This window comes from Candoia aspera, chromosome 1 (assembly GCF_035149785.1).
Source record: "Candoia aspera isolate rCanAsp1 chromosome 1, rCanAsp1.hap2, whole genome shotgun sequence".
Lineage (NCBI taxonomy): Eukaryota > Metazoa > Chordata > Lepidosauria > Squamata > Boidae > Candoia > Candoia aspera.
In genome coordinates, this window is record NC_086153.1 from 161,792,991 (window position 1) to 161,807,038 (window position 14,048).

The window sequence follows — 14,048 nt, forward strand, 5'->3', positions numbered from 1 at the left end:
ACTGGATTAGATGGGTAGAAACAACTGGGGAGAGACAGTCCCTCAAGTAACCTGGTTCCAATCCCTGAAGGGCTTTGAAGATGACAACCAGCACCTTGAATCGCACCTGAAAGCACACCGGCAAACAATGCAGCTCACGGAGTAGTGGTGTTACGTGTGCTGAGTAACCAGTGCCATTTGCTCCCCATGCTGCAGCGTTCTGCACCAGTTGAATTGGTCAAGAGGAAGGGAAGACTGAGAAAGCCATGGTTAGATGAAGTTGAAGGGATTAAAAAGAGAGAGATGAGAAGTTTAGAAAACAAAAGGCACTGTATGAATTGACTTCCAGACATGGTGAAAGCAAGGATGGCTTGCAAGGATAGAAAGCTATGGAGAGGTATAATGAGTAGGGTTGTTATAAACTAGATTTAGGTAGATTTTATTTTCTCTTCTCTTTTGCCTTTAACTTCTTTATCTTATTACTTGTAGTTATTTTTTCCTGCTTTGCATAATATTGCATAATAATATTCAAAAAGGAATAGCATGATGGGAATTATGAATTTATATGAAGCAGTTCTATACCACTTCCTATTAAAAGAAAATCTCAGATAGGCTACAATTAAAACAGTTGGTTAAAAGAGTTAAGAAAAATACATATTGAAATATTTTAAAGGACACAAAAAGAAATAAACAAAATGCATAAGGTGAGTGATATATAACAAGGCCTTTTCTGTGGTGATGCCCCAAATGTGGAATTCTTTCTGCAAAGAAATATGCAAGTTATAAATTCCAATCAATGATATGGCAATGAGCCAAATTTTGATTCAGCGTTCATGATGTAAAATAGTTAAAAACAATGATAACAAATGTGATTTTTGCTGCTGTTCATTTTATTGATTTTTACTATCTTTCACCGTATTTTTAATGTCACCTTTTTTATGGAGGATGGGTTGCAAATTGAAATGAACAAATGAATAATAATGTAATTGCTTATTTTCTCTTAAGTCAGGAATGTCATGCAAAGAGAGGAGGCAGCCATCAGTTGTGTGTTTCTGTGATCTTTCTTGCCATATTGGTATTTTAGGATATAACTGTTATTATTTACAGCTAAGACTTGGGGCGAGTAATTTATTCAACCTAGAAGAGTGGATAGTATCATCTAGACCAGTGAAAGGATCCATTTATAGATCCTATCTGAAGTTAATCTTTTTTAACATTGATAACAAATCTTATTTATTAGATTTATACCCACCACAATAAAAAAGACTCTCAGCAGCAATGAGACATCCACGTGCAATGCATCAAAACAATACAGAATAAAAAAAGATAAAACTGATTCAACCAACACCATACACATCCAGACCAGTAGCCCAGTGGAGTCACTTCATATCCCAAAGGTTCTCTGAATTAGCTGTCTTTAAGAGCTTACAGAACCCCAACAACACTGACTGAATTTTCAGGAGGAGGCTATCCCTGAGTGCAAATGCATGACATACAGGGAAAGGGAGAGGGAGATGTACCTTTAAACCAGTCTTGACTCCTGGCAACTGCCTAGACAAGATTTTTGGAAGTGGTTTGCCCTTGCTTCTTCCTAGGGCTGAAAGAGAGACTGGCTCACGGTCACCCAGCTGGCTAAGGCAGGACGGGAATGGCTATATGGCTATATGGATTGCGGTACTGACTGCCTCTCTTTAATCCAAAGGACCATGGATTTGTATGTCACAGCCTTCAAACAGGCATACGGAAACTTAGTTCCATGACTTAGGGGTATCCACACAGGAAGTAAGAGGGAAGCAAATAACACAGTGTGATGACACCATCCCACAGTTTAGGGGCTTGCACCAGACACTGGGACACAAGAATTATAATGGCAGCATTTGGATTGTGGCATCATTGTGCATATGGCATGATGTGGGCATAATTGCACATTGCTGTGGACTTTGCAATAGGCTAGGCCTCTCTTCCCATCCAGCACTGCTCCCCTTCCTCTGATACCAGCAGCTATTCTAGACGGAAAGGACTGTAGATTTGTGTGGTTTTCCTTTGTAGGGACTCACTGGAAAAGAAATAAAGCTCCCCACCACGAGCTTAAACTGTATGTCTATTTATGAATTATGAACCACTTTTGTACTTTAAAAATGTCCCAAATGTGTGCTTTTGAAAGGGATAAACTGGCAACGACTTCAGTGTGATCGGTAACATTTCAGCTGGTAAACAGCTGGACTGGACCTCTTCTAATGTGCTTTACATCCTCATTTCAGGTGGGACGTGTGTGGTTAATCCCACGGATCTCTTTTGCTCAGTTCCTGGTCGCTTATCGTTACTCAGCTCCACTTCCAAATACAAAGTGACCATTGCAGAAGTGAAAAGACGTTTGTCTCCACCGGAATGCCTCAATGCCTCTCTTTTGGGAGGGATTTTGAGAAGGTGAGAAAAAGCAAAGTCAAAGTGCATCAGGGAGAACATTAGAGGAGGCAAGAAGAGCATCCACATCCTTTGCTCTTGTTTTATTTTAATTATTCTTGCAGAAGAAAAGCTACTTAGTTGCAAACTGGGAACATGCCGCTCTTAAATAGAGTTTGGGGGTATTTGTAAATAATCAGATATTTGAAAACAAATGCCAGCAAAGTTAAGAGAAGTGATGTCTTCCCCTTCCTCCACACTTCTTTCCTGACAGAGCAAAATCCAAGAATGGAGGACGGTGTTTAAGAGAGAAATTGGACCGGCTGGGCCTCAATCTGCCTGCGGGAAGGAGAAAAGCAGCCAATGTCACCCTCTTGACATCTTTGGTGGAAGGTAGGACTTGTTCTGTGATGTAAATACAGACTTTTGCATTCTGCTCCTGGGCTACAATTACACTTCTGAGTACTCTGAAACAAAAGAGAGGGCTCTTAAAAATCACATAGATGATGACTGTAAAAACAGGAATATAAATATAAGTGGCATGATTCCCATGGTAACTCACCTCCAAATTTTGATGTAAGGTAGAAAAACAGTCGGAAAGAGGATGGAGTAGAAGGAGAAAGAAAAAGAAATTTGAAAACTGAGTCATGCTGCATTCATTATAAATCCTTGGCAGGATGCGCTCAATTGCAAAAGTTAATTGAACAAAATGAGTTGTTGTGACACACGAATGTTTTTGTTGACACATTTCTACAGTTACAGTGTCAAGTGAAAAAGCAATAAATAGGAATAAGCCAATAATCAGCCTCCAAAATAGGACTTAGAACACACAAAAGAATTAACACTCAATCAGATTGTGTTTTAGCAAGTTAAACAATATTATCCATTTTTATTGGTGGGGTTATCAGTTAACTTATGTATGAGAGAGACTGTTTAGGTACCAATGTGTTGTTCTTAGAAGAACAATTGAAAATGAAAAATTCAAGGATGACATTTCATCCTAGCAGTACGGATAGTTATTGTTTCAGTAAGGTAGCATGCATTTTTTTCAGTCCCTCACTAAGGCATCAATATTGTGAATCTGGTAAGAGATAAAGCTATTTTAAGATTGAAATATAGGAAGCTGCCTTACATGGATCAATCTATTAGTCCACATAACTCAGCATTTGGGGACTGAATTGAAAGGTTTCTGCTAGCAAGCCTGCATTCTTCCAATGAGGCATGACTTTCCACTTCAAGCAGGAAAAGTCCCATTGGTGATCAAGTTTAATGTCTGGCTTCATCTGGGAAAGCAGAAAATTAGCAGAGACTTGCAGAAACTGGGGAGAGTGGCAGTAAGGCCAGGCACATAAGTCGATGTGCCATCAGAATAGCCTGAATGTTCAGTTAGAAAATAGTTTAAGTAGAGTTGAGTCATGCTTACTCTTCCCAAAGATGCTTGGATTCAGGATTTGGTCAGCTGTTTGAGAATCTGATTAGACAAAAGTAGAATTAGCAGTAGATGAACAAACCTTCCATTCTGCCAACAGACATACTGAAATTGCTCATAGTATATCTCACATACTACAGATTCCTGAAACAGCTACAGTGCTCTTGTTCCTTACCTTTGTTATAATCTGGGACACCAGCTGTCTTATTTACAACTCTAGCCAAGGCTGAATAAATGTGCTTTCCCATTTTGTTTGACAGTTGATCAGAAAGTGTTTGCATGATTGGAAATTACAGTTGCTATGACGAATTGAGGCAGATAAGATCCCACTAGGTTGTCTACCTTGGGAGACTCTTCTGGGCAGATGCAGAGAATCACAGGAAATTCTCCTGGGCCTCTCAAGATGGAGGGCTCCTCCAATCTGGAGTGAAAACCAAAGCCAAGGGTCCTCAGAGAATGCCCACTTGTGGGTTTCTACACCAATCTTCCTACGTTTTCCTTGCATAATGGTCAGCACTTTTGCAGCTTTAGTTTTGCAGGAGGATGGGTAGAAGCTAGAGAAGGGAGCCTTGTGTTTCTCCATCATCTTCTTCACCTTCCTTCAGGATGAAGGAATAACCTCAGAGGTTAGGTAGTATGAAAGAGGACAGGAGGATATGGAATAAATCCATGGCTTAGGAGAACGTATCTTGATGTTTCAGCCTTCTCCACAAATCAGATGATGGCTGATGTGGGTTCTCAGGATTTGATAGAAAATTCAGTGCACAACTCCAGATTTTTGTATCCTTTCATTAAGTAAGTTATTAAATAGGCAACAAAAACAGTGTTGTTCTCCTAGCCTCACTTGGTAAGCTTAACTAACTACACTGGATTCCATTGTGAGTTCCTCCCTCCTCCCAAGCCTTGATAATACAGAAATGCCATTTGCATTTTACACTGCAAGGCAAGATCATTTGTCAGGTTATTAGCTGACTTTTCTTGGGGTGGTAAAATAGTTAGACTTTCATCCTTTACAATCCCTGAGAGATCAACTGCACAGTAGACCATATCCTGCCATCATCATCATCATCCTCTTTAGAACTTCAGAACTTCTCCAGATCATGCCCAAAAACTATCTTCAGCAGACTTCTCCAGATTTTCCCTTGACTTAACAAATCTTCAGCACATAGTTTTTATTAAAACTATAAATCAATAGTCAGAGATGCCTAAGTCCACCTTAGTTGCCAATCACTACCTCCATTCCAGCACAAAGTGTTATGGTGGCTACCTGTAATTGTATGTGGGAATGACCTTGAGAGACAAGGTAAAGAGACAGCATAGCCCACAGCTGTATAGTGTGTGGAGAAAGGGGCTCAGAAGGGATCTTCCCTAAGTTCTCAGGCTATAAAGGTGATGGCGGGAGAACTGTACGTTCAGACTTGCAAGATTCTGTTAGTGTAGCTTTACAATAAAGTACAATTAGCTTATCTGGTCATGTTTCCTGTTTGGTCTACCCGGCTGCCACTCCCTGAAAGTATGAGTCATGATGAGCCAGCAAACAGCCATAGCAACACATCATATAGCTTCCTCCTTTGTAGAAAAGCTCCAGGGGAGATTCATTTTTCTGAGGCCTTCACAAGTGTCCATTTGTACATGTGTTACAGATTGCAATCTCCGGGTCATTTCCCTATCTAGACAGGAAATTAGCAACTGGGTGCTGTTTTCCTGAATAATGCAACAGAACAAACGTGTATGGTTGCAGTATCAAATACCAGTTTGCCACTCCTCTGTTAGAGTGTTTCATCTTTTCTAACCAAAGTTGAAGTTGGTGGTCCATGATTGCTGTGAATTTTTGATCCCACATACTCCTTTTCCCTTGGTAAGAGCTTTTTGAAAGATAAAGGGTTTGATGTACCTCATTTTAAAATAATTGCATTAACACTGCTGTCAGCCTCACATCAGAAGCATCAATGTACAAAACAAAGGAAAGGTTCCCTCTTAACACAGGATGCCTACGCAAAGCTGTCTTTAACTCCTGAAATGCCTTTTCACACTCAGGATTTCAGTGAACTCCTGGTTAAATCTTGAGAGATATTGGTTTGCAGCAGGGGTATCCAACATCAAAATGGTGGGTGCAAGTAGGTGATTGATGAGCCGCCTCCTTTTCAGGTGGGCCATATGTATCACACACACAAACATAAAAGAGGCAGGGGTTTGGTCACCTAGTTGCATCCACCGTTTTGACCCTACACACACACACCGTAAACATCTCTGCTTTGACAGAAAAACAAGGTATTAATCATCCACAGAACCCCACAACCTCTGGGGAAGATCTTACTTCCATTTTGGAGGCTGGAGGCTGTTTCTGTTGAATAGTTTGCACTTTCTGCTCTTCTGTCTTAACTTCTTCTTAATCAATGATGTAACCTAAGTAAGACATCAGCCATCAGTAGACACATACAAATAAACTACATGTACACACCATTCAAAAGAGACAATAAAGAAGCTAAGAAGGGAAAAAAAAAAAGACCAGAACACAATCTCCCCAATAGCCACCATCCATATAAGCAGGAATTAACACCAGGCAAACAAGCATGAAACAATATTCTCATCAAGGACTAGCAAGGAGAAAACCACACCCCCACCAACACTGGCAGGGCAAGCGACTGTATATAAACAGGAAGCAAACCCCACACTCACTAGCACTGATGATGTTACCTAGCCAGGTAATGAAATGTCTGCAAGCAAACAACCAAGCTCAGAGAGCACCAAGGACTCCTAAGTAAGACAGTTCAGAAAACCCCAGATGACATTTAGCTAGATTGATAGTTAAATTGGCTGCTCTAAGATTGGAAATAACATCCTTCAATTTTTCCTCATGTTCTTCTGCAGTAAATAACAATGTCATCCAAATATGGTTCATAGTATTTCCCCTGGCCCAGAAATCTTTGGTCTCTGGAAAGTTGTAGAAGTTCTATTACAGACACTCCTTGAAGTACAAGTAGTCCTTGTTTAGCAACTGCCTCATACAACACAAGTTTGCAGTTACAATGGTGATGAAAATGTAACTTTGCAACCAATCCTCACATGTATGACCTTTGCAGATCTGTAAAGCAAAGGAAAGCTGAAGTAAGATCATATGAACAGTTGTGGTTTTGCTTAATGAATGAGTTGTGGGTCCCAATTGTGATCATTAAATGAGGACTACCTGTACAGAAATGGTTGTTTTCACTTCGGGAGTTTTCTCAAGAGGAATTTGCCAGTAGCCCTAACTTAAATCCAAAGTAAATAAGTATTTTTCCACACTTAACTCATCTAGTAGGTCATCCACTGTTGGGACAGGGTAACTATCAAACTTGGTTACTTAAATAAGAAGTCTGAGGTCTACACAAAATCTAACTTCTTCCTTTGGCTTAGGAACTAACACTCAAGTGAAGATCATTTTACTATGAGATGGTTCAAGAACATGTTTTATCCCTCTTCAGTGTGTCTCTGGAATGTGTTAAGGTTTCTGTTTAGTTCTGTGCTCCACTAATTTAGTAGTGCTCATTGTAAAGATGTATTTGAAGACTTCTAAAAGTGTTTTTAGATCTGCTTTTTGTTGTGAAGATAAGCTGAGATATACATATGTCTCAATGCATTCTGTGTGTGTGTGTGTGACAAACAGCTCTAGACTTGCTCTGCTGAATAATCTGATCTGTGAGCTCCCAATTCTAGACTTTTCTCTCAACCCACTGGTTGACATGACAGACTGTGATTTCTCCACCCTCAAGTCTATTTTGCAGTTGACAGGTTCCACTTTATGGATTGCAGTTTGCATTCCTGGCAGGCAACAGAAGCAACATTCTATCTGCCACTTCTAGTGATTTGTTTCTGGCTTTTATATCATACCTGCATTTTGCATATTTGGCACTGCTTTGGGATGTTGTGTGTCTTGTCACGGAGTTTCTGCAGTTTTTCCCTTTGAGTGAGAGCATAGTCAACCAGGATCTTTATTAGTCCACCTGTCCTTCACCACATCTATGACTGCTCTTGATTGTCTTCCATACAGCAACTCAAAAGGGCTGATTCCTGTGGAAAGCCTGTGACTCTTCTCTCTATAGGGAAAGCACACATTCCAATGTTTGAGTCATCCCGGGCAGATTTCTTTAACACATTTTTCAGAATTTGATTTAATCATTCAGTTAATCCATCTGTCTGTGGGTTCTCCTGCCAGATATCCCCAGTGCTATATATAAATACTTTAGCAAAGCAGATTGGAAGTTTGGGGCTTGATCTGTGAAAATCTCATTAGGTACACCCACTCTACTGAACAGTTTAAGCAACTCATTGGCAATGACTTTTGTGGTAACTGCAGAAGGGAATTGCCTCAGGGTATCTCGTAGCATAATCAGAAATTACAAGGTTAGACTGATTTCCTTTTGCTGACTTTCGCAAGGGACCAGCAATGTCCATAGCAATTCTAGAAAATGGAAAGGGGGACAAAAGGAATTATTTCCATGGGTTCCTTGTTTTGTCCCCCTTGGGTTTTACATATTGGCAGTGTGGGCAGGATAGACAATGTGTTTCCACATTTTTAGTCATTCCTGGCCAAGAGAATCCACCTCTGAACTCACTGCATTTTTTCTTGCCCCACCTGATGAAAATGGGCTTTTGTGGAAGTTTCTGAAACTGTGGGACTTCCATTTGTTCCATTTTTTTCCCCAGTGCTGGGGTCTCCCCTAACTCTATTAATAACCCCATTTTTCTCCATCAATCAGGATGCACTATTCACTCATCACCATTGTCAACCACTGCCCTCCTACAACTTACCAAAGAAGGGTATTTTTTCTTGGATAGGTCTAATATCTACCTGCCATTTGACTGGCTTTGTGCCTTTCCTGCTCACCTGTCAGTCCTTTCTTTATGTGCTTCCCTGGAACAAGGAGATATGGCTAGGATGCCAATACATTAGAAAACAATTCTGCTTCTCATTATTTTTACTGTTCTTGTAACCATTTGGAACCAATGGAACCAATGGAAGTCCCACAGTTTCATTTGTTATTATAAAACATCTTTCCAGTCATTGCAGCCAAGCTTTATTCTTCTGGCACATTGGGCAGAATGCATGCTGTAGCATCCTTTTCTCAAGTGGGATCACAGTCTTTGTTGAAAGCATCATGAGTTACATGAGACATCAGAGGTGTTCCTGGTCAAGATATCGAACAAGGAAATACCCCCACACACAATCACACACTACGTTCACCCATGTGCTCATACATGTATACAAAGCTCACATTTACTCACAGGCCCATAACCAAAAGAGAAGGAGTAGGAGAAGGAGAAGGGATGATTGTGAACCAGCAGTTCCCCAAGATTATCACCGATTTATGAAATACTGTAAGCCCAATCTCAGCAAGCATTAAAAATAGCAAATGTATGTTGTTTAAGTGTTCTGTCAACATTTTTTTTCCTCAGTAAAGTTCTTTCACATGTTATCTACATGTCAATGGATCAGAAGGGCACACCTCTGGCTGTGTCAAGATAACATCAAAATGTGTTTGTCTTGCATTCTTATACAGACTTCTCTAATTTCACATCTATGACTCAGTTCTTGAGTTATGTTAGCCTTAAAAATCCACACATTTCTGAATTTTCCCATGAAACCTGCCAATTAAAAATGTATGTTACATAGAAATCTGTCCAAATATACCAGCACATACACCATGGTAGAAAATATTTTACAACAACTGGGCATATTAGGCAAAAATGCAAAGAAAATGGCATTGTTTGGAGAACTATGCACCAAAACAAATACAAATGTTTATACAAATCTTGAGTATTGTGAATTGAACTTGCGTCACACCGATGAAAAATTGAGAAAAAAATGATTGTATCAGATTTATATAAGTAAGAACTGGTGACAAGCTACCACTGGCATATATTTGCTTCACCACTCCCTGATATACCTCTATGTGCATTGGGTTCTTCAAAACTGGAACCCTTCACAAGGATTCCAACTCTTAAGGAAGACTATCAAGGCATAGAGGTGTATGCCTGACACCTGGATGATGGGATGAGGAAAGCCCTGTAGCTCAGGCTTGGCTTCAGAGGTGAGGAGTTATTTTTGGTATTGCCACTGGAGCGACCTTGAGCAAACCATCCAGCACCTCAGTCCCACTGACCCATGGGTCAGTGTAGAGATCCTTCACATGAATAATGCATGAAAGATCCAGAGGAAACAGAGCAATGACACCCAGACTCCCAAAGCACTTACGAGTGCTTAAAATAGAAAGTAGTAGGACAATACTGTACTTCTACTGAAAGCTTAACTGCTGACACCTGGGGAGGAGATACTGTTGCTAATTCTCTGGTTGGAGGGTACTAAATGAGCATTACAAAACATAATCTCTCTGGGAGGAGGTTGAGGGAGGCTCACCCCCCTCTTTGGGCAACTTCCATTAGATTGCTCTCTTTGCTTTCAGCCGGCAGTTCTCATTCCATCCAACTGTAGCACCAGAAGAGCTGGAACTGCAGGGATGGCTCTGCTGAGAGCCAACTCCATTTCTTTCTATTCAGGTGAAACCTCCTAATATTAAGACCTGCTGCTGGTTTTCTTCTTTGCCTCTTTCTGTTTATGAATTTTAGAAAGGAGGGGATTGTCTTCTCATGGGCAGTGACATTCTTGAATGGTTCATCTCAGGTGAATACCAAAAGTCTTTTTAACTAACCAAGGTTTATAAAGCAGGCTGCTTTTAAAATCACAGTTCCTTTTGTTTGGTCATAGGAGAAGCTTTGCATTTGGCCAGGGATTTTGGCTATACGTGTGAAACTGAATTCCCAGCCAAGGCAGTTGGGGAACATCTTGCCAGGCAGCACATGGAACAGAAGGAACAGACAGCAAGGAAAAAAATGATCCTAGCAACAAAGTAAGTTGTTTAAATGCTTCTTTGCTTGCATGTGAGTCTGAAAGCTGACTATTCGTTTTAACACCATACTAGGCCTCTAAGGCAAGTCTTCTTGGAGTTGGGTGGCCTTAATACATCCAATAAGTAAGTAAGTAGCAGTGCAGAAGATAAATTTTATTCATACTTCGGCTCTTTTAAGTGTTGTGCTCAGATCAGAGGGGATCCTGAGGCCCACATAGATTTTCCTTTCTTGGGAAGATTTATTCAGAAAACCTGCGTGAATGAAGTAAGTATACACCTTCAGAAAGTTCCCCATAGATATGTCAATTAGGTACTCAAAGCCTTCCAAATCAAAAGTTGTGTCAAGTTCAAAATGGGTTGTTCCACCATTATCACAAGCGTTCCAGTGCTCTTCTGACCATTCCAAAAATGGTTTGAGCTTGAACCTCCTTTGTGTTTGGAATATTTCTGGAATGTTTGGAACAGTTCCAGTAAAATTGGAGCAGCTGTTTTGAACTTGGAACAAAGCATTTTGAATTCTAACATTTTGTACCATTAATGCCAGCATGTTACATGAACAAATTCTACAATCTGTAGTTAACAGGGACATGGAGGGACAAACCAGAGAGCTGAGCTGCTGCTACAGCGACTTGCTCTTGCAATGTATCATGGAAATCACTGATTAGTATCTGTGGAATTCTTACTGTGTAAATTAAGCATTTGACAAACAGTTTATGAAATACTAATAACTGCACAAATATTCTGGATTTAGGAAGGTATCCTTGGGGGAAAAAAACATTCATGCTTACTTTAATAAAGTAGTAATAAAACAAATCACATTACGCATGGATTTGAACTTAAGCTTGTCTGATGCACAAGCAAATTCTGCTAACAATTCTCAGCCCAGTTCTAGAGATTATCAAATTGTTCAGTGAGAACTCACTCAAATAAATATGCCCAGGACTGCTTCTTACCATTGTTTTATCTCATATTTGTATGTCATGGGACACGGTATGGTGTATTTGAGCCCCCGATTCATCCTTTTCACAGTACAGTAGACGAAATGTATGGGTTGCATTGACTGAAGCCATGCTGCTGGCATTGTAAACAAATGACTCAGGCAGTTCCGCTGACTGCGACAGCAACTTTAAAGTGGCTTTTTTACAACTCGTTGGTTAATTTTAGGATTATAATCTGATCCACAAACCATTCAAGGTATATGAAATAAACTAGATTTAAGTGCTCTTGTGGGACTGTATAGGGTTTAATCACAAGTACCAAGTCCAATTTATTTGTGAACCAAGCTGCCTACATTATATTGCCCCAGTTCTAAGCATGTGCTTATACCTAAGGACAGAGAACAGCTGTGTCCACTAAGACGTATCTTTGTGTTTCTCCATGGCCATGACTTGAAGCCTGGTGACAAGAAGGAGGTTACTGCAGAGAATGCATACGGTATCAAAGGGTTTCATGAAAGTAGCAAGCTTTCTGTTTCCTTCGAAAGGGAAGCCTCTTTCCTACTTGATGTGTAACCCCTCTTCAAAGAATCCCCTTTGGCTATATCAGCATGCCACGATCCAAAAATCACCAAACTGACTTAAAGTGGCAGAAAACAAGCCTCCCCTTTTATTAGGCCACACGCAGACATTACAGTCAGAAGTTCTAAAATGCACAAACATACCGGAAGCAAGCTGGCCTTGTTATAAAGGGCTCTGTAGCTTCCCAAAGGAGCTATAAAAAACAATAACACTGCCATGACCAAACAGAATCTGAAAACATTTACTAAGACAAAAGCACACTATTTGTGCATCTGCATATGTGACAATGCATCATTTCAAAGTGAGCCTTTTCTACCAAGAGAGATGTAGCTTTGCCTAGTCTGCTATCTCTGAAGGAAGGCTCACTCAGTCGAGTGGTTTTCATTACAGTTTTTCAGAATGTACAGTTTGACACAGGGAAAGGGGGAATAATCGAACCTAAGCATATTCTGCTTTCATTTTAAAGTAGTGCTGGGCCTTTTTAGTTCGAAAAACTTGTTTTTCTTCAATATCTAGCTTTAAGAGATAAATATGAAAAAGCCAAGGAAGGCCCTTTGCCAATTAGAAATCTTTGGCGTGTTATCTAAATGTATGCCGGAGAAGAGGGACAAAGTCTTGCTGGCTTCTGACTGAAGGATATTTGCGCATGTAGTGGGTGTGGACTGTGACAGTTAGATAATCTGTTCTGGTGCACCCCCTCCAGTGACTTACAATTTATGAATGATGTTCTTCAAGCCCAGAGTCCCACTTGGCCTTTGAGTAGTGGGTGGGTGAGTGGGTGGGTGGGGTGGAGGGTAGGAGATCAGAGGAGGATGGATGCATGTCAGAAAGTGAGTGGAGCCAGGACAATGGATGAGCAGGGCCAGGACAAGAACTAACTTTTTCTTTAAATTTACTTTAGACTGAATTTGATTAATTCAACACAATTGATATGATTCCTCCCCACTTCTTTAATAACGTTTGCCTTCTGGCACATTGAAAAATGACACTGCAGTGGCCACTTTTGGAAGGGTTCAGGGTAATCTACCTAATTTTTTGAGGGTGCATATTTCTGTGGGGCTCATATTATACACCCTTGTTCTTAGTGATCCTAACATTTAGGTCATCCAGTAATGATCCTAAATGTTAGGATTTTTTTTCTATCGATCACTGACAAAAGAAGGAAATCAGCTCCTCTGCTGAGTATATAGCATGCAACCGCCTCTAGTGTAATTCATTCTTGTTCTAGAAATTTACATAAATTGGTATTAGTTTTGTAGTTATATTATAGTGGTATAATTGTGCTGAAGGAAGAATGTGTAGTATGAAACTTACAACATGTATTCAATGAACTTGGCAAACAACCTTAATGAGTATGTATCCATTCTGATTCTAGGCAAATATGTAAAGAATTCCAGGATCTGCTAAGCCAAGACAGGTCACCTCTGGGCTCCTCAAGACCTACCCCAATATTAGATCTGGATATTCAGAGACATTTAACACATTTCAGGTATGACCTCTGAAATCTATTTATGGAGTCACTTTAAAAAAAAAAATCGGTTCTGGAAATGTTAGGAGTATTTCCTCTGTGCAGAAGTATGCAATGTGTTGTATATATGGAGACCTCCCCCACCACTGACTAGCCTCCAGTATACTTTATAAAAGCACTTTAATAAAAGTAAATGGTAAGCTGGTGTGCTGCAAAAAGATTGGGCCAGCTTCCAGCATCTTCGGTGTGCTCTCAGCATGTGCCCATATCTGTAAACTCAACTCAACAGAAGCCATCAGGAAGGACACGGATCTAATAAGACTGAGCAATTATCAATAATATGCATGTGGTGGTCTTAGATCAGG

The 14,048-nt window shown here is 40.2% G+C and overlaps 1 protein-coding gene across 1 annotated transcript in view; it reads left to right on the forward strand.

The window, feature by feature from the left end:
* Window positions 1–14,048, forward strand: part of TFAP2D (transcription factor AP-2 delta) — a 43,414-nt gene that overhangs the window by 22,855 nt on the left and 6,511 nt on the right. The window contains exons 4-7 of the mRNA XM_063291459.1: window positions 2,241–2,406; window positions 2,657–2,775; window positions 10,557–10,698; window positions 13,591–13,704. Of these exons, the coding sequence (XP_063147529.1) occupies window positions 2,241–2,406; window positions 2,657–2,775; window positions 10,557–10,698; window positions 13,591–13,704 (541 nt within the window). The remainder of the gene's footprint in view (window positions 1–2,240; window positions 2,407–2,656; window positions 2,776–10,556; window positions 10,699–13,590; window positions 13,705–14,048) is intronic.